Source organism: Tenrec ecaudatus, chromosome 5, assembly GCF_050624435.1.
Source record: "Tenrec ecaudatus isolate mTenEca1 chromosome 5, mTenEca1.hap1, whole genome shotgun sequence".
Classification (NCBI taxonomy): Eukaryota; Metazoa; Chordata; class Mammalia; order Afrosoricida; family Tenrecidae; genus Tenrec; species Tenrec ecaudatus.
In genome coordinates this window covers 3,695,703-3,714,653 of record NC_134534.1, presented here as the reverse complement: position 1 = coordinate 3,714,653, position 18,951 = coordinate 3,695,703, and the positions used below count along the sequence as shown (strand labels likewise).

General features: G+C 54.9%; 1 protein-coding gene across 1 annotated transcript in view; it reads right to left on the bottom strand.

The window, feature by feature from the left end:
* Positions 1–18,951, bottom strand: part of COL22A1 (collagen type XXII alpha 1 chain) — a 200,348-nt gene that overhangs the window by 134,310 nt on the left and 47,087 nt on the right. The window contains exons 12-16 of the mRNA XM_075550530.1: positions 8,505–8,558; positions 7,727–7,780; positions 5,910–5,963; positions 5,246–5,290; positions 1,195–1,248 (exon numbers count right to left, since the gene is read on the bottom strand). Coding sequence (XP_075406645.1) covers positions 1,195–1,248; positions 5,246–5,290; positions 5,910–5,963; positions 7,727–7,780; positions 8,505–8,558 — 261 coding nt within the window. The remainder of the gene's footprint in view (positions 1–1,194; positions 1,249–5,245; positions 5,291–5,909; positions 5,964–7,726; positions 7,781–8,504; positions 8,559–18,951) is intronic.

Below are 18,951 nucleotides of genomic sequence, written 5' to 3'. Positions count from 1 at the left end.
TAAAGTGTAAGCAGCAGGTGGAGGGCGCTTGGTCTTCCCTGGCCATCACCCAGTGAGGATGCCCCAGAGTGAGAGCCAGGTGGCAAGGTGGCACTCTGTGAATGCGTTAAGGCAGGTGACTCCAGGGTGACATGTTCATGCTGTGGGCCACTCAGCTGCCTTCTCAGTCATTCATCTGGGCTGAATACTTGAAGAAATGCTTACAAGCATGTGCAGAGGTGTTGAATCCTTGAGGGGACGAGTTCCAGGTATGCGTCCCATGTCTGTGCACGTCTGTTCGTGAGTGGCAATGGGTAAGAATTGAGGCATTGTTTCCGACGGCGCTTGGTATGGCTTTCATTTAGGTTAAAAGGGCACATCAGATTGAATGCTCACCTGTGATGGATTCGTAGTGGATACCATTTGAGTTTCAACCCATTGTTGTATGTACATCAATTTGTATTGCTCTTTATGTAAGCCTGTTAATTAACTAGCTGAGAGGCATACACTAAATTATATTACATAATGTGGCATTACCCTGATTGTCTTCCATGAAGATCCCCAGCTTTATGTTTTATTCACGCATTACTTTTAAACTGTTAAAATGTTTGAATTTAGTTATTGCTTTTTTTAAATGGCAACATGGTTCACAATGTAAATGCCACCTAAGTTTCCACCCCACATCTCCGGTCACCCAGAATGCTCTTCTGGGCACAAGACAGGGTTTCCTGCTTGCCCCTGTGAAGGAGCTCAGCCCTCCAGAAGACAGAGATGATGTTTCCCCACCTCAGTGCACTTTGTCTCTGAAGAGCGTGTCTCTTGGAATGCCCACCTCAGCACAGGAGAACATCGTGACGTCTTCAAAGTTTCATGCCATTTCCGTCGACACACCTCGACTGACGAGCGTCCGTAAGGATGGTATTTGGTTTGTTTCGAGCCTTTCCCTCTTACGGTAAGCTTGTAATGCCTGACCTTGGACGCTGTGTCCCTGGAGGCTGGGGCCTCTTCCTTCATAGACAGCGTCTTGTGACTTAATGCAAAGCAGATGTGGAGCAGAGGGTCTTCTGTGGCCCCTCCTCGTCCAAGCACAGCAGCACTGCAGTGCCTGCATGGCTGGATCCCCCAGGAGCCTCTGGGTTCCACAGAAGCCCCTGTCAGGACCCCGTCTCTCCGCTTCTCCAGCAGACCCAGCCTCGAATCATCAACCCCACATACCTGCTGTCCTGTCTCCCCCGGCTTTCCAGGGAATCCATCCAGACCTCGCTCCCCCTGGCAAGAAAAGAAGACATAGGGAAGAATGAAGAATGGGCAAGTGGTCACCAGGCAACGGGCCCACTGGACACTCTAGAGTCATGATCTGAAGAGAAAGCATGGACATCTGTTACGGATTGAGTTGTGCCCCCACCTCATGCCCCCAACTCACACGCACATGCACACACACAAATATGTGTCAACTGGACTAGGTCATGAGTCTCAGTATGATGTGATTGTCTTACGTTTTGTGATCGGATGTAATTATCCAGCCACCATGTGGTAAATCCTCGCCTCTGTGATGCTATTAAACTGGATACAATCTGCAGGATTAGCTCTGTCTTGAGTCAATCTCGTTTGAGATATAAAAGAGATTAAACAAGAGAACAGAGGAACCTCCCACCACCAGGTGGGGTTGGAGGAGAAAGCCAAGAGCAGAGTGCATCATTTGGACTGAAGATCCCTCTTCTGAGCACCTTCCAGACCCAGAGGAAGAGTGATGCCAAGACACATGGAGCTCTCCAGGAAAGTCGGCACCCATAGGTGCTGAATGGAGAAAGGGACCTTCCCCCAGAGTTGGCACAGAGAGAACATCTTCCCTTGGATTTGAACTCATAGTGTCCTAAACTGCAAGACAATACATTTGTGTGTAATTTCCCACAGGGCTCTGAGCCAAGGAAAATGGAGTAAGCAGGCGCTGTCTTACAAGTTCTACCTTGAGGTGGAAGGAGGCCTGGTGGCTTAGTGGGCCAGGCATTAAGCTGCTAATTACAAGGTTGATGCTTCAACCTTGCTCCATGGGAAAAAATGAGGCCATCTACTCTCCGCTAAAGATTTCCAGCCTCAGAAAGGTGACAGAATTTGTCCTATAAGGTGGCTAGGAGTTAACGGGAGTGGGTTTTGGGTTGGTCTTGGAGGAGAGGCGTCTGTCTGTTGACCAAGTCTTCGCTTGGTCCTTCCAGGTCAGAGAAGCTTGAGACCAAGGTTTCTGCCAGCTGTCACTCTTGACAGGCACAAGGTGGACGGTGCACTTGCTTCTCTGCCGTGTCAGCAACATGCTGCACTGGTCAGACCAGGGCCGGGGCCAGGAGGACACAGCTGGGAGCTGGCAGATGGGCACACCCCTTAGCAGGGGGGAGAGGAGTGGGGAATAAGAGCAGAGAGGAAGATAGGAGAGGGGCAGAGAGATGAAACCAGCAGGGTTTGGGGCAGGCTCTCAATGATGGGGACCAGCAAGCAGGAACGCAGGCTGTGCACACGGCAGGAGTTGATGCTGCCATCTTGGGGCAGCATGTCCTCTTGGGAAAAGGTCCCATTCTGCTCTTCTGGCCTTCCAGCTGACAAGGAAAGCCTGTTCCCTTTAGAAGGGTCAATCTGGCATAGTGGTTACATGTTGGCCTGCTAATGGCAGGGTCAGCAGTTCAAAATCACTAGCCGCTCCTCAGGAGCAAGACAAGTCTTCCTACTCCCGTGAAGATTTACAGTCTTGGAAAGCCACAGGGATGGTTGGACCCTGTCCCACAGGGTCCCTATAAGTCAGAATGGACTTGATGGCCGTGAGTTTTGGTTTCATCCATCAGTGAGAGTCAACTGGTTTTGAGGTGAACCGTGTTCAAACGAAATTTCACCGCGACACTTCTACCTGTGTTTGGGTGCCTGGCCCTCCAGACACACAAATGAGTCATCGCAGTCCCCACGCCTTCAACTCACCAAGACCCCTTCTTACAGGGGACCAGTAGTGGGACAAAGTCATGATCTGTCCATCAACTTCCTTGGCAGGTGCTTCTGAGATCCCTCTATGTTCCACGCCACAGTGAGCACCACACACAGACAACTATGATGCCCACTTGTGGAGTTTGGCTTCTTAAAGTCTGTCTGTCCACTAAGCTCTTAGGATCTGGAAGGTAGGGACCAAGCCTCAGTGCCCTCTGTACCTCCTGCCCTGGGCACCAGGCCTGGCACTCAGCAGACATTTGGTAGCTGCTACAGGGGAGACCAAATGCCTCATAGTCTCCTGTGACCCTCCAGCCAGGGGTGGGCTCCTACCTCCCGCTGGATGGCCACTCAGGTGAGTCAGTGCCTGACCACCACACACCTGGCCCTTCAGCAGGGCTCCCTGCTGAGCTCAGCATGCTCCTGGGCAGTCTTAGTTCAAGTCCACACCATAGTCTCTGGAGCAGGCCCCCAACCCCCCGTGGCTGCCTCTCAGGGCTTTGTGATCAGAGCCTGGCTCCTTTGCTGCTTGCAGTGTTGTCCCCAGGACCCTACTTAAGTCCTCAGTGACTCCAGAGGCCACCACCTTCATGCTGTGAGGACCATTTCCCACCCTCTAGCGTTTGTTTTTCAAATGTGGGGTGATTTCCCTAGGCTGCCCTTCCAAAAGATCAATGTCTGGGCTGAGACTGTGAACCTGACTGATCCTGGTTGTCTTCCAAACGGTCCCTTCTAATGAAGGGAGGTGGAGACCAGAACCCCCAGGTCTGGTCCCTGTTGGTTTTCATAGCCCATTTTCAGAGTTGGAATTAGATACGCAAACCATTGTTTCCCTGCCTGGTGGATAGGGCTTGGGGCTCTCGCCCCCTTGTAGGGTCTGGACATGATCCCGCATATGTGCTTCTCCTTAGGAGCTCACCCCAGGATCTCAGGGCATGATTCAGAGGGGAGCACGGACGCATGCTTACACAGCCTCTGAGAGAGGGACACCACAAAGGACAGCCTCTTCGGGCCATGCAAGCAGCATTGCGTCGCTCTGGGAGATGGCCCTGCAGGCAGAGGTGGTGGGGAGAAGATGCTGGGCACAGGGCCCACGAGCACGACAAGGACTGGCTACAAGGTGTGTGACTGCCAGACAGCAGCTGCTCAGTGAGAGTTAGTCTCATGGGAAACGCGCCCAGCAGGTGGACTGTTGATGTGTGTGGCGGGACCGGAGGCGAGTGTCCGGTACAATCCAAACACGTTGACCTGCGCGTCCGTCACATAATGATGGAAAGGCCCTCCAAATGGAGCCAAGTATGTAGCAGAGGAAGAGAGAATTTGGAAGTCTCTTTGTAGCTGCCGGAGTGTGCCTGAGGGCAGGAAGGGTCAGTCTGGTTCTCTCTCCTGATCTCGACCTCAGATGCTGGGCATGGGGAGCTCAGCAGGTGGGCCTGGGGAGAAGCCACGGGTCACCACCTCCAGGTGCTGTTTGGGAATGTGGAGGTGGGGGGACTTTCGATCCTTGGTCTCGCCCAGTATGAGCCAAGAAGCCTTCCGGTAGACGGCAGACGTTGGGAAGGAGCGGGAGGCCTTCGTGATTCAAGGTGGCAGCAGCTGCAGCCGTCCCTGGTTAAGGGTGCACGCTTAGCCCGTTCACATACCTGAGGCTCGCTCCCCAACACTACCACTGAGCAGAGCCCCCTGCTGTTTGAGGCGGGCGGTGTCTCCACAGCCACACAGTGGTTTTGAGAGTCAGGCCGGGTGACAGGTGGAGAGGGAGATGGGAGCACAGCAGAGCCCAGAGCCACTGAGCTCCTTGGTCTGGAAGCGCTGAGCTTTGCCTTTGAAGCGAGAATGCTGGCGTACCAGGGCCTTCCTGGCACAGAGCTTCCTGGTAGCAGGGAGACCAGTACTCCGTGTGCGCCAGTCCCCTCTGGCCCCAACTGCACACAGGTACACCCCGGTAGATGTGTACACCTGCACAAAAGCCTGTATACATCTGCATGCAGGTTACACAGTCACATCTGCATTCTCCTGCAAGCACACAGGAAACCTGCACATATGTGCACAAGCCTGTACACACTCACATGCATATACACGTATGAATACATATGCATATGCACGCACACAGCATGCACTTTGCACACATACACACCTGCATACTCCTGCCCACACTTACAAACCACACATGGGCATACATAGCTGCACACATACTTGTACACACGTGTGTGCCCACTGTATCCTTCCATGCCTGCACACAGGTGTACACACAGGTACCCACACAGGCAGGTGCTGACAGGCAGGAGTTGACCACAATTACCTTTTCTCCTCGGATGCCCTTTTCACCTCGTTCTCCTTGGAGACCCTGGGGACCAAAGAAGAGCAGTGATAACATTCTACCTGGCATCTCTGTCCTGACCGTCCCAGAGGCCCTGTGGAGAGACAGTCTGGCCCTCTCGGACCCAGGACAAGGCAGGGTGGTAGGGCAGGCCTTGTCCTGCCCACCAGGCAGGCAAACCACACATCTGCCCAGGGCCTATCCACCAGCACCAGTCTCTGAGCGAGGTTCCTTCCTAAGGCTGCGCTGGCCTACTTTTCCCAGTGCCCACAGTACAGACCGAGACGCCTGCTGGTCACTGGAGGCACAGTGGATCAGGCAGGACTGCGTCTAAAACACTGTGGGCAAGCTTCTGAATGCCAGTGGTGCTAAGTGAAATGCAGACACCTGCCCTTCCTGGGTCAGAACCAGGGATGTGCGCTCTAAACTGGCCAGCTCCCAGGGAGGGTCTTGGGGACATCGAAGACTTTCTGGTTTCTTAAAGCAAGCAAGAGACAACATTTCACTGTGGCTGGGGTGTGGTGCTGTGGGGAATGGGGGGTGGAGGGACCCTCTCACATGGCTACAGTGTTTGCATAAGAGCTGGCTCAATTCCTGGGACAGCAAGTGTCCTGTGCTCCCACCACCCTCTAGTGTTCTTACTTACGGGAGCGCCCACGTGTCCAGCGGGTCCAGGAAGCCCAGGTGGTCCTGCAGGCCCCTGCAGGATGGTGTTCACAAAGAAAAGGTTTGGGACAGAAGAGAAAACTCAGACTAGAGGGCGCTTAGCCATGGGACCTACAAGTGTCACCACACTGAGCACCCAGGACCCCTCAAATCTCCTGAAATAACAATGCCCACACTCATCAGCATCAGGAGCCCCCCGGTGGTACAAACACTTAACACACTCGACTGCCCATCAAAAGTCAGAGGTTCGATTCCACCCAGAGAGACCTCGGGAGACAAGCCTGGCAATTTGCGTCTGAACAGCCAGTCCTTGAAAGTTCAGGGGTCAGTTCTGCTCTGACTGCTCAGAGTCACCACTACCCCCAACAGCACCTGGACTGGTGTGAACAGCCACTGGAATAAGGAGGCGCTGTGTGTTCCCGCCCACCTGGAGAGATCGGATCTTCTACTGAGCTGCTCGGACAGGCGCCACCTCCCCGCGTGTATGGTGATCTGTTGGTGTCTATCTACACTATTAAAGCAGACATGTTCCTTCCATCAGACAAAACAACCCGGTGTCTGGAGTCCCTGTGGCTCAAATGAAAGCACAGTGCACACACACACACATGCACTGACATAAATACACACACACACACACACACCCCACAAAACAAGCAAACAAACTCACTGCCATTGAGTCAATGCTGACCCAGAGAGACCCCCCTGTGCGTTACTAAGACTGCAACTAACTGCTTACAGACGTAGAGAGCCCAGCCTTTCTCCCAGGGACCTGCTGGTGGTTTCAACATGCCGGCCATGCAGATGGCAGGCCAACACGTAACCACTACACTGCCAGGGCTCCCTACACACCCATGCATGCACCGCCCAGTAGTTCTTCATAAAACACAACACTAGAATGCAGCCCGAGGCCGTGCAGAGAGCAGGCTCTGAGCAGGAGGCTGTGTTCCTATCACGGTCCCGACAGACTGTGCTAATGCTCAGTGCCGCCTGGCCAGTGCTGACTCATCTCTACACCCTGCCCCACGCCCCCAGGGTAGAGCCGAGGGCCCCGTGGGCTCCCCAGGCTGTGAGCTTTCTGAAAGCAGGCTGCCATGTCTTTCTTGCACGGAGCGCCTGGTGGGTCAGAACTGCCAACCTTTGGTTAGCAGCTGGTGCTTTAACCTCAGCACCACCAGGGCGCCCTGCAGAACAAGCAGGTCCATCTGTACTGGGCTGCCACACCAGCTCTGAATCCATGTGCTATGGATGTGACAGACGGCCAAGGACATGCCCACCTCTGGCTGGGTTATGAGTAAGTGGCCTTCCCTGTGAGGGTAATCAGACATGCAGGTGTGAGTGGCCGGGCATATCTGGGTGAGTGGATAATCAGCCGTATATGTGTGAGTAATCTTTTACACAGGTGTGAGCAAGTAGTCATGAGTGTGTGAGTAGTCCATCATACATGTGTGAGCAAGGAGTTATGTGTGTCAGTAATCAGCCATACATGTGTGAGCAGTCATGTGTGTGCAAATGAATCATATGCATGTGAACAAGCAGTCATGTGTGTGTCAGTAATCAGTCATACATGCGTGAGCAATCAGTGCATGTGCATCACTGATCATCCCTGTGTAAGTGCTTGTATCTATGAGTAATGAGTCACAGGTATTCATATTCTGTTAGTGACCAGTCATACATGTGTGCATGATCAGCCATGTCTGTGTCAATGTTCATAGACAAGAACAGACCCCTGCTTACCCAGAGAGACCCTCTGAGCCTCTCCCACCCTGGAACCTCGGGACCCTGAGTTGGGAAACTCACCCGCATGCCCACCTCTCCAGGCAGGCCCAGCTCACCCGGCTCTCCTGGCTCCCCCTGCAAATAAGACAGTGTGTGGTCACATTGGGGGACACAGACCCAACCACCAGGGGCCTCATTGGGACTCAGTGTCCACCCTAGGAACCACAGATATGGGGTCTGGGCACCTGCAGTGCTCCCTGGAGGAGCTGCCTTCTGCCTCTGGCTACTAGAGCACCCCACTCCAACTGAGCCCAGCAGCAGGGCCACAGGACCCCTGCCCCACCTGATACCTGAGAGCATGGAGGGAGACCTCCGCCTTCTCTGCTGGTCTCCACCTCAGATTCATGTTGCCAGGTGACAGTGGGGGTCCAGGTGCCTACACATCAGTGCCATGAAGCTGCCCCTGTGCTGACCACGACAAAGGGGCCAAGCTATGGAGATCCTAGAACCAAACCCCACAGGGGCTGTTGGAAGGAGGGTGGGTGTGCCTCCCTCCCTGGGACAGACAGACCCCCAACTTGAGATCCTCAGGTACCCTGGGTTCTGGGGTAGGTGCTCCCGCAAAGGCATGAAGAAGCGTAGTCTGGGGGGACCTGGTGGAGGACACCCCAACTCCCATAGCCACCAATAGCTCTGCTCTGGGTGGCAGCCCAGCCCAGGCTGGGTTGTGCACCTCCTGAGAAAGAACACCCACAGGGGACAGGCCACTGAGGCCAATGCCCACAGCTACTGCTACAGTGACAAGGTCTAGGCCCTGCACACACACCCCCCAGGGGAAGGCTGTAGAATGAGAAGGTACCCTCATGCCTTTGCTGCCATCTCTCCCGGGGGGACCGGGTAGGCCCAGGGATCCCTGGAAGGAGAGAAAGAGGTCAGAGGTTAGTTAGGCTGGCACTGATCCAGAGGTATCTGTGAAGAAAGGCCAGGCTGCCAACCTCAGAATTCGCAGCCACTGGACCACGACATGGCCCAGCTGTACTCCGGCCCCTTGGGCCGGCCCGTGATCAGAAGGAGGTGGGCACAGGCCTGAGGCGCTGGGGATAAAAGGGCATTCTTAGCAGGAAGCCATGGCCGAGACTTTGACACTGGAGACAATTCACCAAAGGGGCCATGCCCAGGCCACCAACTGCTGACCGCGCAGTTAGCAGCCAAACTCGTAACCACGCATCCTCTGGAGGCCCCGGAGAGGTGCACATCAAAGCCACACGGAGACACCTGTGTGCCAGAGCAAGAGGCCCACCTGCTGAGGGAAGCAGCCTAGGGGCAGCGGGAGATGGACGTGCAGATTCTGCAGACCCGAGGAGCCCTGTACACGGGACAGTGAGTGTGAGCTGTGCCAGCCCCACCCCAGCCCACGGGTGAGCCCCTCAGCCCAGGCACCTAGAGTGAGGGCTGGGACGGGGTCTCAGTCACGGCCCCGGGGACATTCAGCATGTATCATTATGGGGGAGTGGGGAGCTGGAGGGCTACGTCCTTGGCCTCACCCTCAGAATGCCAGTCACATCTCCAAGTCGTGACAACTCGACTTGGGTCAGTGCAGGACTTTCCAGAATGTTCCAGACAGGACAAATGCTGCTCTAAGGATTCACACCCAGAAGCATGGGTGGCAGACATGACCATAGAGATGCAACACCGAGCCAGCATCACCAGCCCCTTCCTGCTCCACACACCTCCGCAGAGAGGGCCAGGAAAACCACGAATCAGGGACTGCTAAGCTCCTGGGAGCTCAGGCACCATGTGTCTGGGATGCAGGGTCTCCCCTGAGCCCTCCGTCCAGCTCCCGCCTGCCTGGCTGCACACACTCACCGCCAGTGAGTGACACCAAGTGCTCAGGCCTGTTGGGAAAGGCCAACGTGAGGCCGGTGCCATGTGCCCAACTCGGCCTCCTACTTAGTACCCGCACCAGCCTGGGCAGATGAAGCCTGGCGATTTGCTCCACAGCTCCTCAGGGGTCGTCCAGTGTGCTCCCCTGGCCAGTGCACATGCTGGACTGCCCACCCTCCACATGCCGATCCACACTCAGCTCAGACAATGAACGGTCACCCCCAGCCTGTCCCCCGCGGCTCCCACACCACTGGGCTGAACATCAGGTTTCAGCTGAGTTTCCCAACTCAGAGGGATGCAGAAGAAAAGGTTAGAGGTCATCTGCAGCCCACATACACCCCCTGGGCCACCACTGTCTGATCCACAGGGACGGTGGGTGGCATAGGAAAGGATGTAAGGTTTTGTTACATTGTGCATGAGGCGGTGCTGACTGGATGCACCTAACTGCAATAGTTTAATCTGTAAGTGGTATACGTATAACCCCGCCCAGGGGGATGGACAGCAGAAAAGTAGGTGAAGGCAGACAGCAGTCGGTGTAAGACATGAAAAAAAAAAAACATAAATTATCAAGGGTTCAAGAGGGTGGGGGCCGGGGAACATGAGCTGATACCAAGAGCTCAAGTACAAAGAAAATGTTTTTAAAATGATGATGGCAACATATGTACAAATGTGCTTGACACAGTGGGTGGATGAATGGATTGTCATAAGAGCTATATGAGCCCCCAATAAAATAAAAAGATGTGTGTATCTATGTGGTCGGTGAAAGAAGGGCTTTTTCACAGCCTCGGAAACCCCCAGGAGCAGTGCTACCCCATCCTTTAGGGCAGCTCTGAGTCCCCATCAACTTGAAGGCAGTGTGTTTGGTGCTTGCTTTGCTGAGGAGCCCTGGTGGCAGAGGGATTCCACCCTGGACTGCTAACAGCAAGGTCAACGGTTTGAATCCGAAGACTTACAGGCTCAGGAACAAACTCACAGAGCACTGTCCTGCAGGGTCGTGATGAGTCAGCAGGGACTCACAGGCTGTGAGCTTGGTTTGTACATGTTGCCGCCCGGTCAGCTCTGATTCACAGCAAGTGACGGATGGACAACAGGAGAAAACACCGCCCGGTCCCGCACCTCCTCCCAGCTGTTCTTGTCCCTCCACCTCGTTGGGGTCTTCCTCCACTTCACCAAGCGTGAGGTCCTGCCCCAGAGACTGGTTTCTCCTGAAAATGGGTCCAAGGTACGTGAGACGGAGTCTCTCCGTCCTCACTCACTTCCAAGGAGCAACCTGATGGTGCACCATGCTCCCAAGACAGGTTGGGAGGTCTTGGTCCTTCCAGGATGGCTCGCCAACACCGGAACTCAGGGGCTTTGGCTTTTGGGTCTCACGCATGCACACACGCAGTTTCAATGATGTGCTCCGAGGGTCTCACTTTCTGTGTTGGGATCCCGAAGAAAACACGCAGGCAGATGTCGTCCACGCTGGTGTCCCACGCACTGCTTTGGTTGCGTGACCTGACACTGAGCCTCCCAGGAAAGGCCCCGTGCATCACTGGCCTCCCACAGCAGTCAGGACTGGGACCAGGGAGGCTGGTGGGGACAGGTCACTGGCCTCTCTTCTGGAGTATGGACGAGAGCCCTGCAGATGTGGCCGCCCTGGCTGCTGTGTGCGTCACTTCCCGAGATGGTGCCACGGGGCTCCCTCAGCCGCTCAGGAGTCTCTGCACGGCGCTCCAGGCACAGGGGGCTGCGTGCTGTCATCAGTGTCGTGCTGAGTACACTCAAGGTGACCAGCGTGGCAGCTGAGAACTGGTCCTCGGGTTGTCCCTGGCTGCAGCCCCAGCTGATGGTGCAATGCTGAGGCACCTGGCTGCCAACCGAGACACTGTCCAATGGCCTCCCCTGCGAGGCTCCTTGGGGGACAGCTAGAGGACCCTCAGGGCTGTGGTCTGCCACACAGGGTTGCCAGGAGCCAGAATCAACTGGACAGCCTCTAACCGCAAGAAAACCAAGCCTTTCTCCCAAGGCACAGGGTCACGTTTGAGCTGTCAACCTTTCGGGCAGCTAACTGCCAGCACTACCAGGCTCCCGATGACCGCACCAGGGCCACACTGAGGCTTGTCCATCAGGCATCCCCCCACAAACAAGGACATCCTGGAGGAAACTCCCTGATGGCACTGCCCTCTAGAGTCACGTCGACGGGGGGGGGGGAGGGGGAGGTCACCGTCCTGGGGAGGTCAGGCGGCCTGCAGGCTCCTGTAGATCAGGAAGTCCCATATCCGAAGGCCAGCTGAAGGGTGTCTTGGTGGGTCCCAGCCCGGGAGCAAAGGGGACGAGGCACAGGGCACTGGATCTAATCAGGGAAACCAGGGGCAATGCCAGAGAGAACTCTGGGGAGTTCCAGAACCTTCAGCTTCTCCAACAGATGTTGTTCCTCTCACGCACATGCTCTGGGAAACCTGCTGTTTGTGGGCCCATCTCATGCAGAGACAGAGGACGGTGAAGGGGGAAGTTCTACCTGTGTTTTCCCCCACACTGCAAGTACCTCTGTGGGTAGATTAGAGCATGCAGCAGGCAAAGCTGGGGAAACCTTTTAGCTCCAACCAAGCACGTGGAGGGAGGGACTTAGGGGCCTGGAGACTCAGGACCCTGCTCTCAGGGGACCCTGAGGTCACCTGGCACAAACCAGTGCACAAAGACAAGGTTCCATACCCTACTTCAGGCACAAGCTCCTGGCAAGACAGAAGGACCCACTGCCACTGTTGTACTCATGGTGTCCGTCCATCTCCTTGAGGGTCTTCCTCGTTAGCGCTGCCCCTCTGCTTCACCGAGCGTGATGCCCTCTGAGGACTGGTCTCCCGTGATAACATGTCCAAAGCGCATGAGCCATTGGCTCAGCATCCTTGTCCCTAAGAAGCACGCCAGGCTCATTTATCTTGAAGACTCCATTGTCTCCGCCTCCCAGGCACCTGGCCTTGCACAGGAGCCCTGGACCCAACATGTTTTCTAAAGTCCGGTGTGCTTCCAGAGGGCGTCCGTGGGTATGCAGGTTGACTTCAAGATCCGCCTTGGGGACAGGAGAGGCCTGAGAAGCAAAGTGGGCAACCTGGCGCTGTGGAACGATAGTGGCTGTCAGACCCTGGGGAGCAAAGCACCACGCCTTCCCTCCATCGCGTAGCACCTGTGGCCACAGCCAAGTCACAAGATGCTCAGAGGCCCTGAGGCCTCACCTGGAAACCGATATCCTAACCCTACTGTCAGAATCGGCGCTTCTCCAGGGAACTGACAACTGGCCCAGTCACTGGGGATGACTGCTCTGTGGAGCCAGATTCTGGTGCGGGGATTTGAGCAGGAATTGCCTTGGGCCCTAAAACACTGACTGGCAGGCTCTTCATAGTCAAGAAGGAGGCAGCTCCCGAAGCGGGTAGGAGAACCACACTTTTGAGCAACGCACTGTTTCCAGGTATCACGCAGCCAGGCAGGTCCTGGGAGGAGTCTCTGTCTTCGTGGAAAGTCAGCCGGACCCCAAGGGTTCAGCGTCTCCCAGCCTAAGCCTCAGAGAGTGTACCCACCACAGCACTTCCGCTCACTTCCTCCATCTGGAACCACCGTCCCCTCCCTCGGGACCACCCAAAGATGAAGGGCAGCCCCACCCACGCTAACCACCCAGACCTGACTGGACAGTCTCCGGACGAGTGTAAAATGGAGACCACACTGCTGCAGCATAGCACAACAAAACACACACATTTCCCTAGTTCTCTAATGCTTCCTCCCCACACGTTATAGCCTCAGTTCTGCCTCATAAATTCTCCTAGACCGGCATCTGGTATATACACATCGGTACAGAGAAGAGTTTTTGATCCCCGGAATCCAAGAAAGATAAAGCCCTCACAAACAGTAATGGAGTAATGATTCCATGCAGGTACGGGGGTGGGTGGGGGGGTGGGTGGGGACTGATAGCAACGACGGCTGTGAAACCCCCATGAGGGGAAATTACAGAATTGTAGGCAAAGGGATACACCAGACAGTGCAAGATATGAAAATAACAATAATATTAGAAGAAAAATAAACAGGGACCCATTGTGTGGAGTGTAAAGCTTCCCCCGCTGTGTCTGTGCTGTTCCGAATGAAAGTACATCCCCAGGCCCACAAGGAGGCACAGAAAGGCACAAGGAGGAGCCTGGGAGGGGTGAGTCTGGATCAGGCATGGGGAGGTTTCCAAAAGGAAGACACGTGTCCAAGGAGCCACAATAACATGCAAAATGGAAAACTGAGAATCAGTGGAAGGGGGAGCAGGGTGAGAAGAGAGAGGGAAGAAGGGGATGAAAGAAAATGAAGATGGAGAAGAAATGGCCAAGGGTACAGAGGGAGGAAGGAAGAGGCCAAAGGAGGGGAGGTGGGAGAGGAGGGAGGATGAGCAGGAAGGAGGGAGGGAAGGACAAAGGATGGGAAGAGAATGGAGGAGGGAGGAAAGGCCCCAGAGGGAAGGAGAAGACCTGAGCTCCCATGAGGCCTCTGCTGGTGTGGACTGAGCTGAGCAATCCCCCCCCCCCCTATCTATGCTACATGCAGTGGGTGCTCCAGGAAGGACAGGCTACACCCCCCCCTCACAGGCCCAAGTTGGCCAGCAGGTGGCTGAGGGCAGTGCTGAGAGAAATGCCTTCAACAAAGGCCAGAACTGCACCAGCCTCAGCTCTGTTCTCTGGGGGAGCCATAGGAACCTCCAGGGTAAAGGCAAGGGGAACAGACAGAGCCGCTGAGAACTGAGGCTCCAGGGAGAGCCCCTCCCCCACCTGACATGCATCCACAGTGGCCGCTGTGACCCCAGATCACAGCCTGGTTCCCAAGCCCAGGTTCTGGGCTCTGATGTCTCAGCAGCCTCCAAATCCCCAGTTCCCCTCCCATCTCTGTCCCCTGAAACAGGTCTCATGAGTCCATTTGGATCAAGAGGAAGTTCCCTGCCTGCAGACAGCCAGGTGTGAGCATCCAGAACTGAGGACACACCCTCAGGGCACCTGGCAGACACGGAGCAAGGAGGCCCCTGAGAATGGCCCTGCCTAAGCCACAGCCAGCGTGCTCCACTGTCAGGGCTGAGAAGTGCCACAGGCTTGGGGGGTAGGAGTTCTCTTACAATGTTATCTCCAGGTCCTGGCCGCCCATGGCACAAGCCCTTCCAGTGATCCTGATGTTCAGCCACAGGGGACACCTCTGCTCTGGCTGAGGACTGCAGACTGTACTGGGAGAGCCCAGTCCTATAGGGTGTCAGTCGCTGTGGGCTCAGGCTCCCTGTGGTTACAGGGCACTAGGCTCCAAGGGGGTTCAGGCAGTAGCATTTTCAAAGGTAGATCTTGAGCCTTCTTTCTGAGGCAACTCCGAGGATACTCCAGCCCCCACCCTTCTGGTTAGCAGTCTAGGGACTGTGACAGGGACAGACGGCCCAGCCAGCATGGTATGCATGGGCTAAATTATGCTTGCTTACTACTCCATGAAGAAGAGTTCCACCTGGGCTCCACCATGCCTTTGTCTACAGGTGAGAGCCAGGTGGAGGTGTACCTACATTACAGATCAGTAAGCAAGCCCGACCTGGTAATGTCGTGGTTATGCATTAGGCTGCGAACTGCAAGGCCAGCAATACAAAACCACCAACCGCTCCTTTGAAGAAGGAAGAAGCTGTCTACTCCTGTGAGCAGTGGCAGCCTCAAAAACTCAACTTCCCTGTCCTATAGGGCCGCTGTGAGTTGACACAGACTTGGTGGCAGTGAGGTACCAAGGTGTCAGAAGCAAGGTCAGCAGTCCAAAACCATTAGCAGCTCTTCAAGAGAAAGATGGTGCTTTCTGCTCCCATAAATAGTTAGTCTCAGAAACTGAGGTAGTTCTACCTTGTCCGACAGGGTTGCTGTGAGTCGGCATCAACGCGATGGCGGCAAGTTTTTGTTTCTGTTAGAGGGTCGTTCATTATGAGTCAGGATTGAATCAATGGCAGTGAAGCGGCTAGGCAGTTAAGCCTTGGGCTGCTAATGGGAGGCCCTGGTCTTGAAACCAGCAGCAGCTCCCTGAGACAAAGATGAGACTCTGCTCCTGTAAAGAGACCATCTGGGAACCCCATGGGGGTAGTTCTATTGTCCTACAGGGTTGCTATGGGCCAGAGTCAACTGCACGGTAGTGAGATCACATGCTTACTATATACCTGTGCGTCCTGTGCTGCTGCTTTATCGCCCCGGAAAGGTAAGTCCCTGTTGTCAGGAAAGGTGAGTTCAAATTCCCTGTACCTGTGTGAACAGTTCATCAGCCCTTCTAGCAGGTCCCAACTCATGCTCCTAGCAGGTAGTAAATGCTGACACACAGCAGGTGACCACTCCTAGAAGCCTAGAAAGGTAAATGAAATCAAGGGAAGTGTGCCCAGTGCCTCTGCATTAGCCCACCTGGGGCCTGCTCTCTACCTGAGCCCAGGGGAGCTGGCAGGGTCCCCTCCTGCCGGAGCTGTGACGTTCTACAGCTGGATGAAGCTGCTGGGGCAAGGCCACAGCTCCCGGGATGCAGAAGACATCATCCAATGTATAAAAGACCGGAACACTGTGCTGGTGTCATGGTAATTACAGTGCACACTTAGACGCACTTTTTATAAATCTAAGTCATTTATTTTCATTAGCTCATTGAATCCATGCAGCAAGGCTCAGAGGCATGTATTTATTACTCAAATTGCTGATTTATAGCCAGGAAAGCAGGGCCACAGGGCTGAGTCACTGACCTGGAGTCACACACAGCTCCTAAGTGGCTGAGCAGAGGACTCCACCAGGCCAGCCCAGCAGAGTCCACAGCCCTCCCAGCTCAGTGCTCCAGCACTTAGGCACCTCCGCCACTCTGGCTCCCTCCAGGACCAAGCCCTTGGTCCTGTGACAGGTCCACTCGGCTTGGTAAGGGGGGCTCCGAGTGTCAGACCCATGGAGGAAAACACACAGACATTCCCAGCCCGGCTCTGCCTTCCCCGGGGCTGTGAGATCCCGTGAACTCACACCTTCGCCAAGGTGTCCTTCAGCACCTCGGACAGAGCCGTGGCATCTTGGCTTATCTCAGCCCTCACCCGTGGGGCTATTTAAGGGCATGTAAGCAGCTAAACTTATTTTCCCCTAAACCCTTTAATTACTGTAAAAATAGAAGGCACTCAACCACAGTTATCCAACTCGATAGCCATGAATAATGCACATTAATGCACGGGCTAAGAATAGGAGACGGGGGAGGGTGGGGAAGCGTGAGATGAAACCAGTCCTGAGTAGAGAGAAAAGAACCCAGCCTAGGGAGGTAAAGGGCACACACGGCAGACAGGCAGGCATAAGCAAACACACTGATTGCCATGCGGACATGGTTTTGGAGGGTCAGGGGTTTCCAGATGGGGAGCAGACTCATCCCAATGTGGAGACTGTGCTTGTGGGAAACCAGACTGAGGCAGGGGAACTGGCACTAATGGCTCTGTGGTAGAGTCCTCACCTTCTATGCTGGAGAACTGGGTTCGAGTCCCTGCCAATGCACCTGGAGCACAGTTACACGCCATCTGCCCGTGGAAGCTGGCGTGCTGCTATGATGACGAACAAGCTTCATGGGGGCGTATGGTGAAGATCACCCTGGGCCTTCTGGAAAGCAGCCAGAATCATAACCGTCCAAGGGCCAGGCTGACTGGCTGCATTCTGACTGGCCGGACGCTCAAGACGATGGCCCTCAGTCAGCCTTCCATCTGGGACAGAGCTCACCCATGTGTTAGAATAATCAACCGCTTAAGAGCCAAAGGGTAGCATGTGAACAAGGACAAAGCTGAGAGGGCTGGGATCAAGGAGGGAAACAAGGGACTCCGAGAGGAGCTGGAATGAGCGACGGCGGGCTGCAGGTTGGGCAGTGGATGAGATGAAACAAAACCCATTCGAACTGTGGAATATCGAACTGGTGACTCGCTCTGGGCACTGCCTCCAGATCACAAAGAAAGGAACTTTTGAGCCACTGAAAGATGCTGAGGGAAAGGAGAAAACCAGCCGTGGGGGTGGGGGAGGTGGCAGGGCACTGGGCAGTGTTCCCTTCCAATGAGCATGGCATTATCAGGAGTAAGTCAACAACAAGAGTCAGACATACCAGACTCAGGCCCACCCACTCACGGCGCCAGGGTCCTGGGCAAGCCTCAGTCTCCATGAAGGCGCCCTATGAGGTCACGAGATCTTATCACCTGCATAACCAGTGCATACTAAGAAACAGCCATTTAGAATCAAAAGGGCAGCATCTCCCCTAAGCTTGGAGAGCGGGTAAGGACAGAGGAAGGGAAGAGGGCACAGGGGCGGCAGCGGGACACACGCTGGTTCACTGAGGGCATCGCAAAGGATGAGTTGAACTATCGAGTGTAAATCCACGATCCTTCCGCTCATTCACAATAAAATTGAGGGGAGAAAGACTCACGAAAGGCAGATGCCCAGACTTTCCCCACTCCATGGCACCTTCTTTTGAGATTAACTCACTCACTTTCAGAAAATAAATCACCGATAGATGGTTGGTGAAGTCCACTTGGTGGGCTAGTGCCTAACCGCACTGTCAGTTTTCCAGAGGGTGTCTGCTGTCCCTCGCTCTGGCCTGCACTTCCCCTGCACGAACCCCAAGCCCACAGCTCTGAAGTTGAATGCTGGCTCCTAGTAATCCTATAGGCAGAGTGGGAATGCCTTATAGAACTTCCAATGCTGTAACCTAAACAGAAACAGACTCATTTTGCTCTTGCAGAGCAGCTAGTGGGTTCGAACTGCTGACCTTTTTGTTAGCAGCTGAGCACTTTACCACCATCAGGACTCCCTCATCTGGCCCAGCAGGCTGGATATGCACCGGCATCGGATGTTTTCTGGAGGGAGTCTTCCATGGTCATTACCTTGGAAGGGAAACCAATCCTGGCAGCAGAGGAGCCTCCTTCTTCCCTCCACTGTCCACCCCCACCTGCACCACCCAGAAAGTCTGCTCTCCAGCCTCAAGCAGAACCTGCCTTTGAGATGTACCAGGGGATGAGCCCAGCTCAGGCGGAAGGGCCGATCTTGACAGTGTGGTCATCACCAGATGGGTCTGACACACAGGTGTCAGAAGCTGGCCACCTGCAGTAAGATCCCACCAGGCATTCAGGTCTCAAGGTCTCCGTCTAATCAGAATGTCTCTGCTGGCCACCGGGGCTGCCCTGCTAACCACGCATCCAATAATGTGCTGCCAAACCTGTCACGTTTGCAGAATCAAGTCCAGGTTCCCAGGTTTACCAGTCTACATGCTTGGTCGCCAGGGCTCAGGTCATCAGAGTTGCATGTCAGTGCCCCTCCCTGCACATCGGCCAGCCCCGAGCATATGCATGGCCATAAGGACGTGGTAGTTGTGACTTCTCCAGTCACCCAACAAGCCAGAGCTCCGTGGAAACAGCTGGGTCCGCCTCGCCC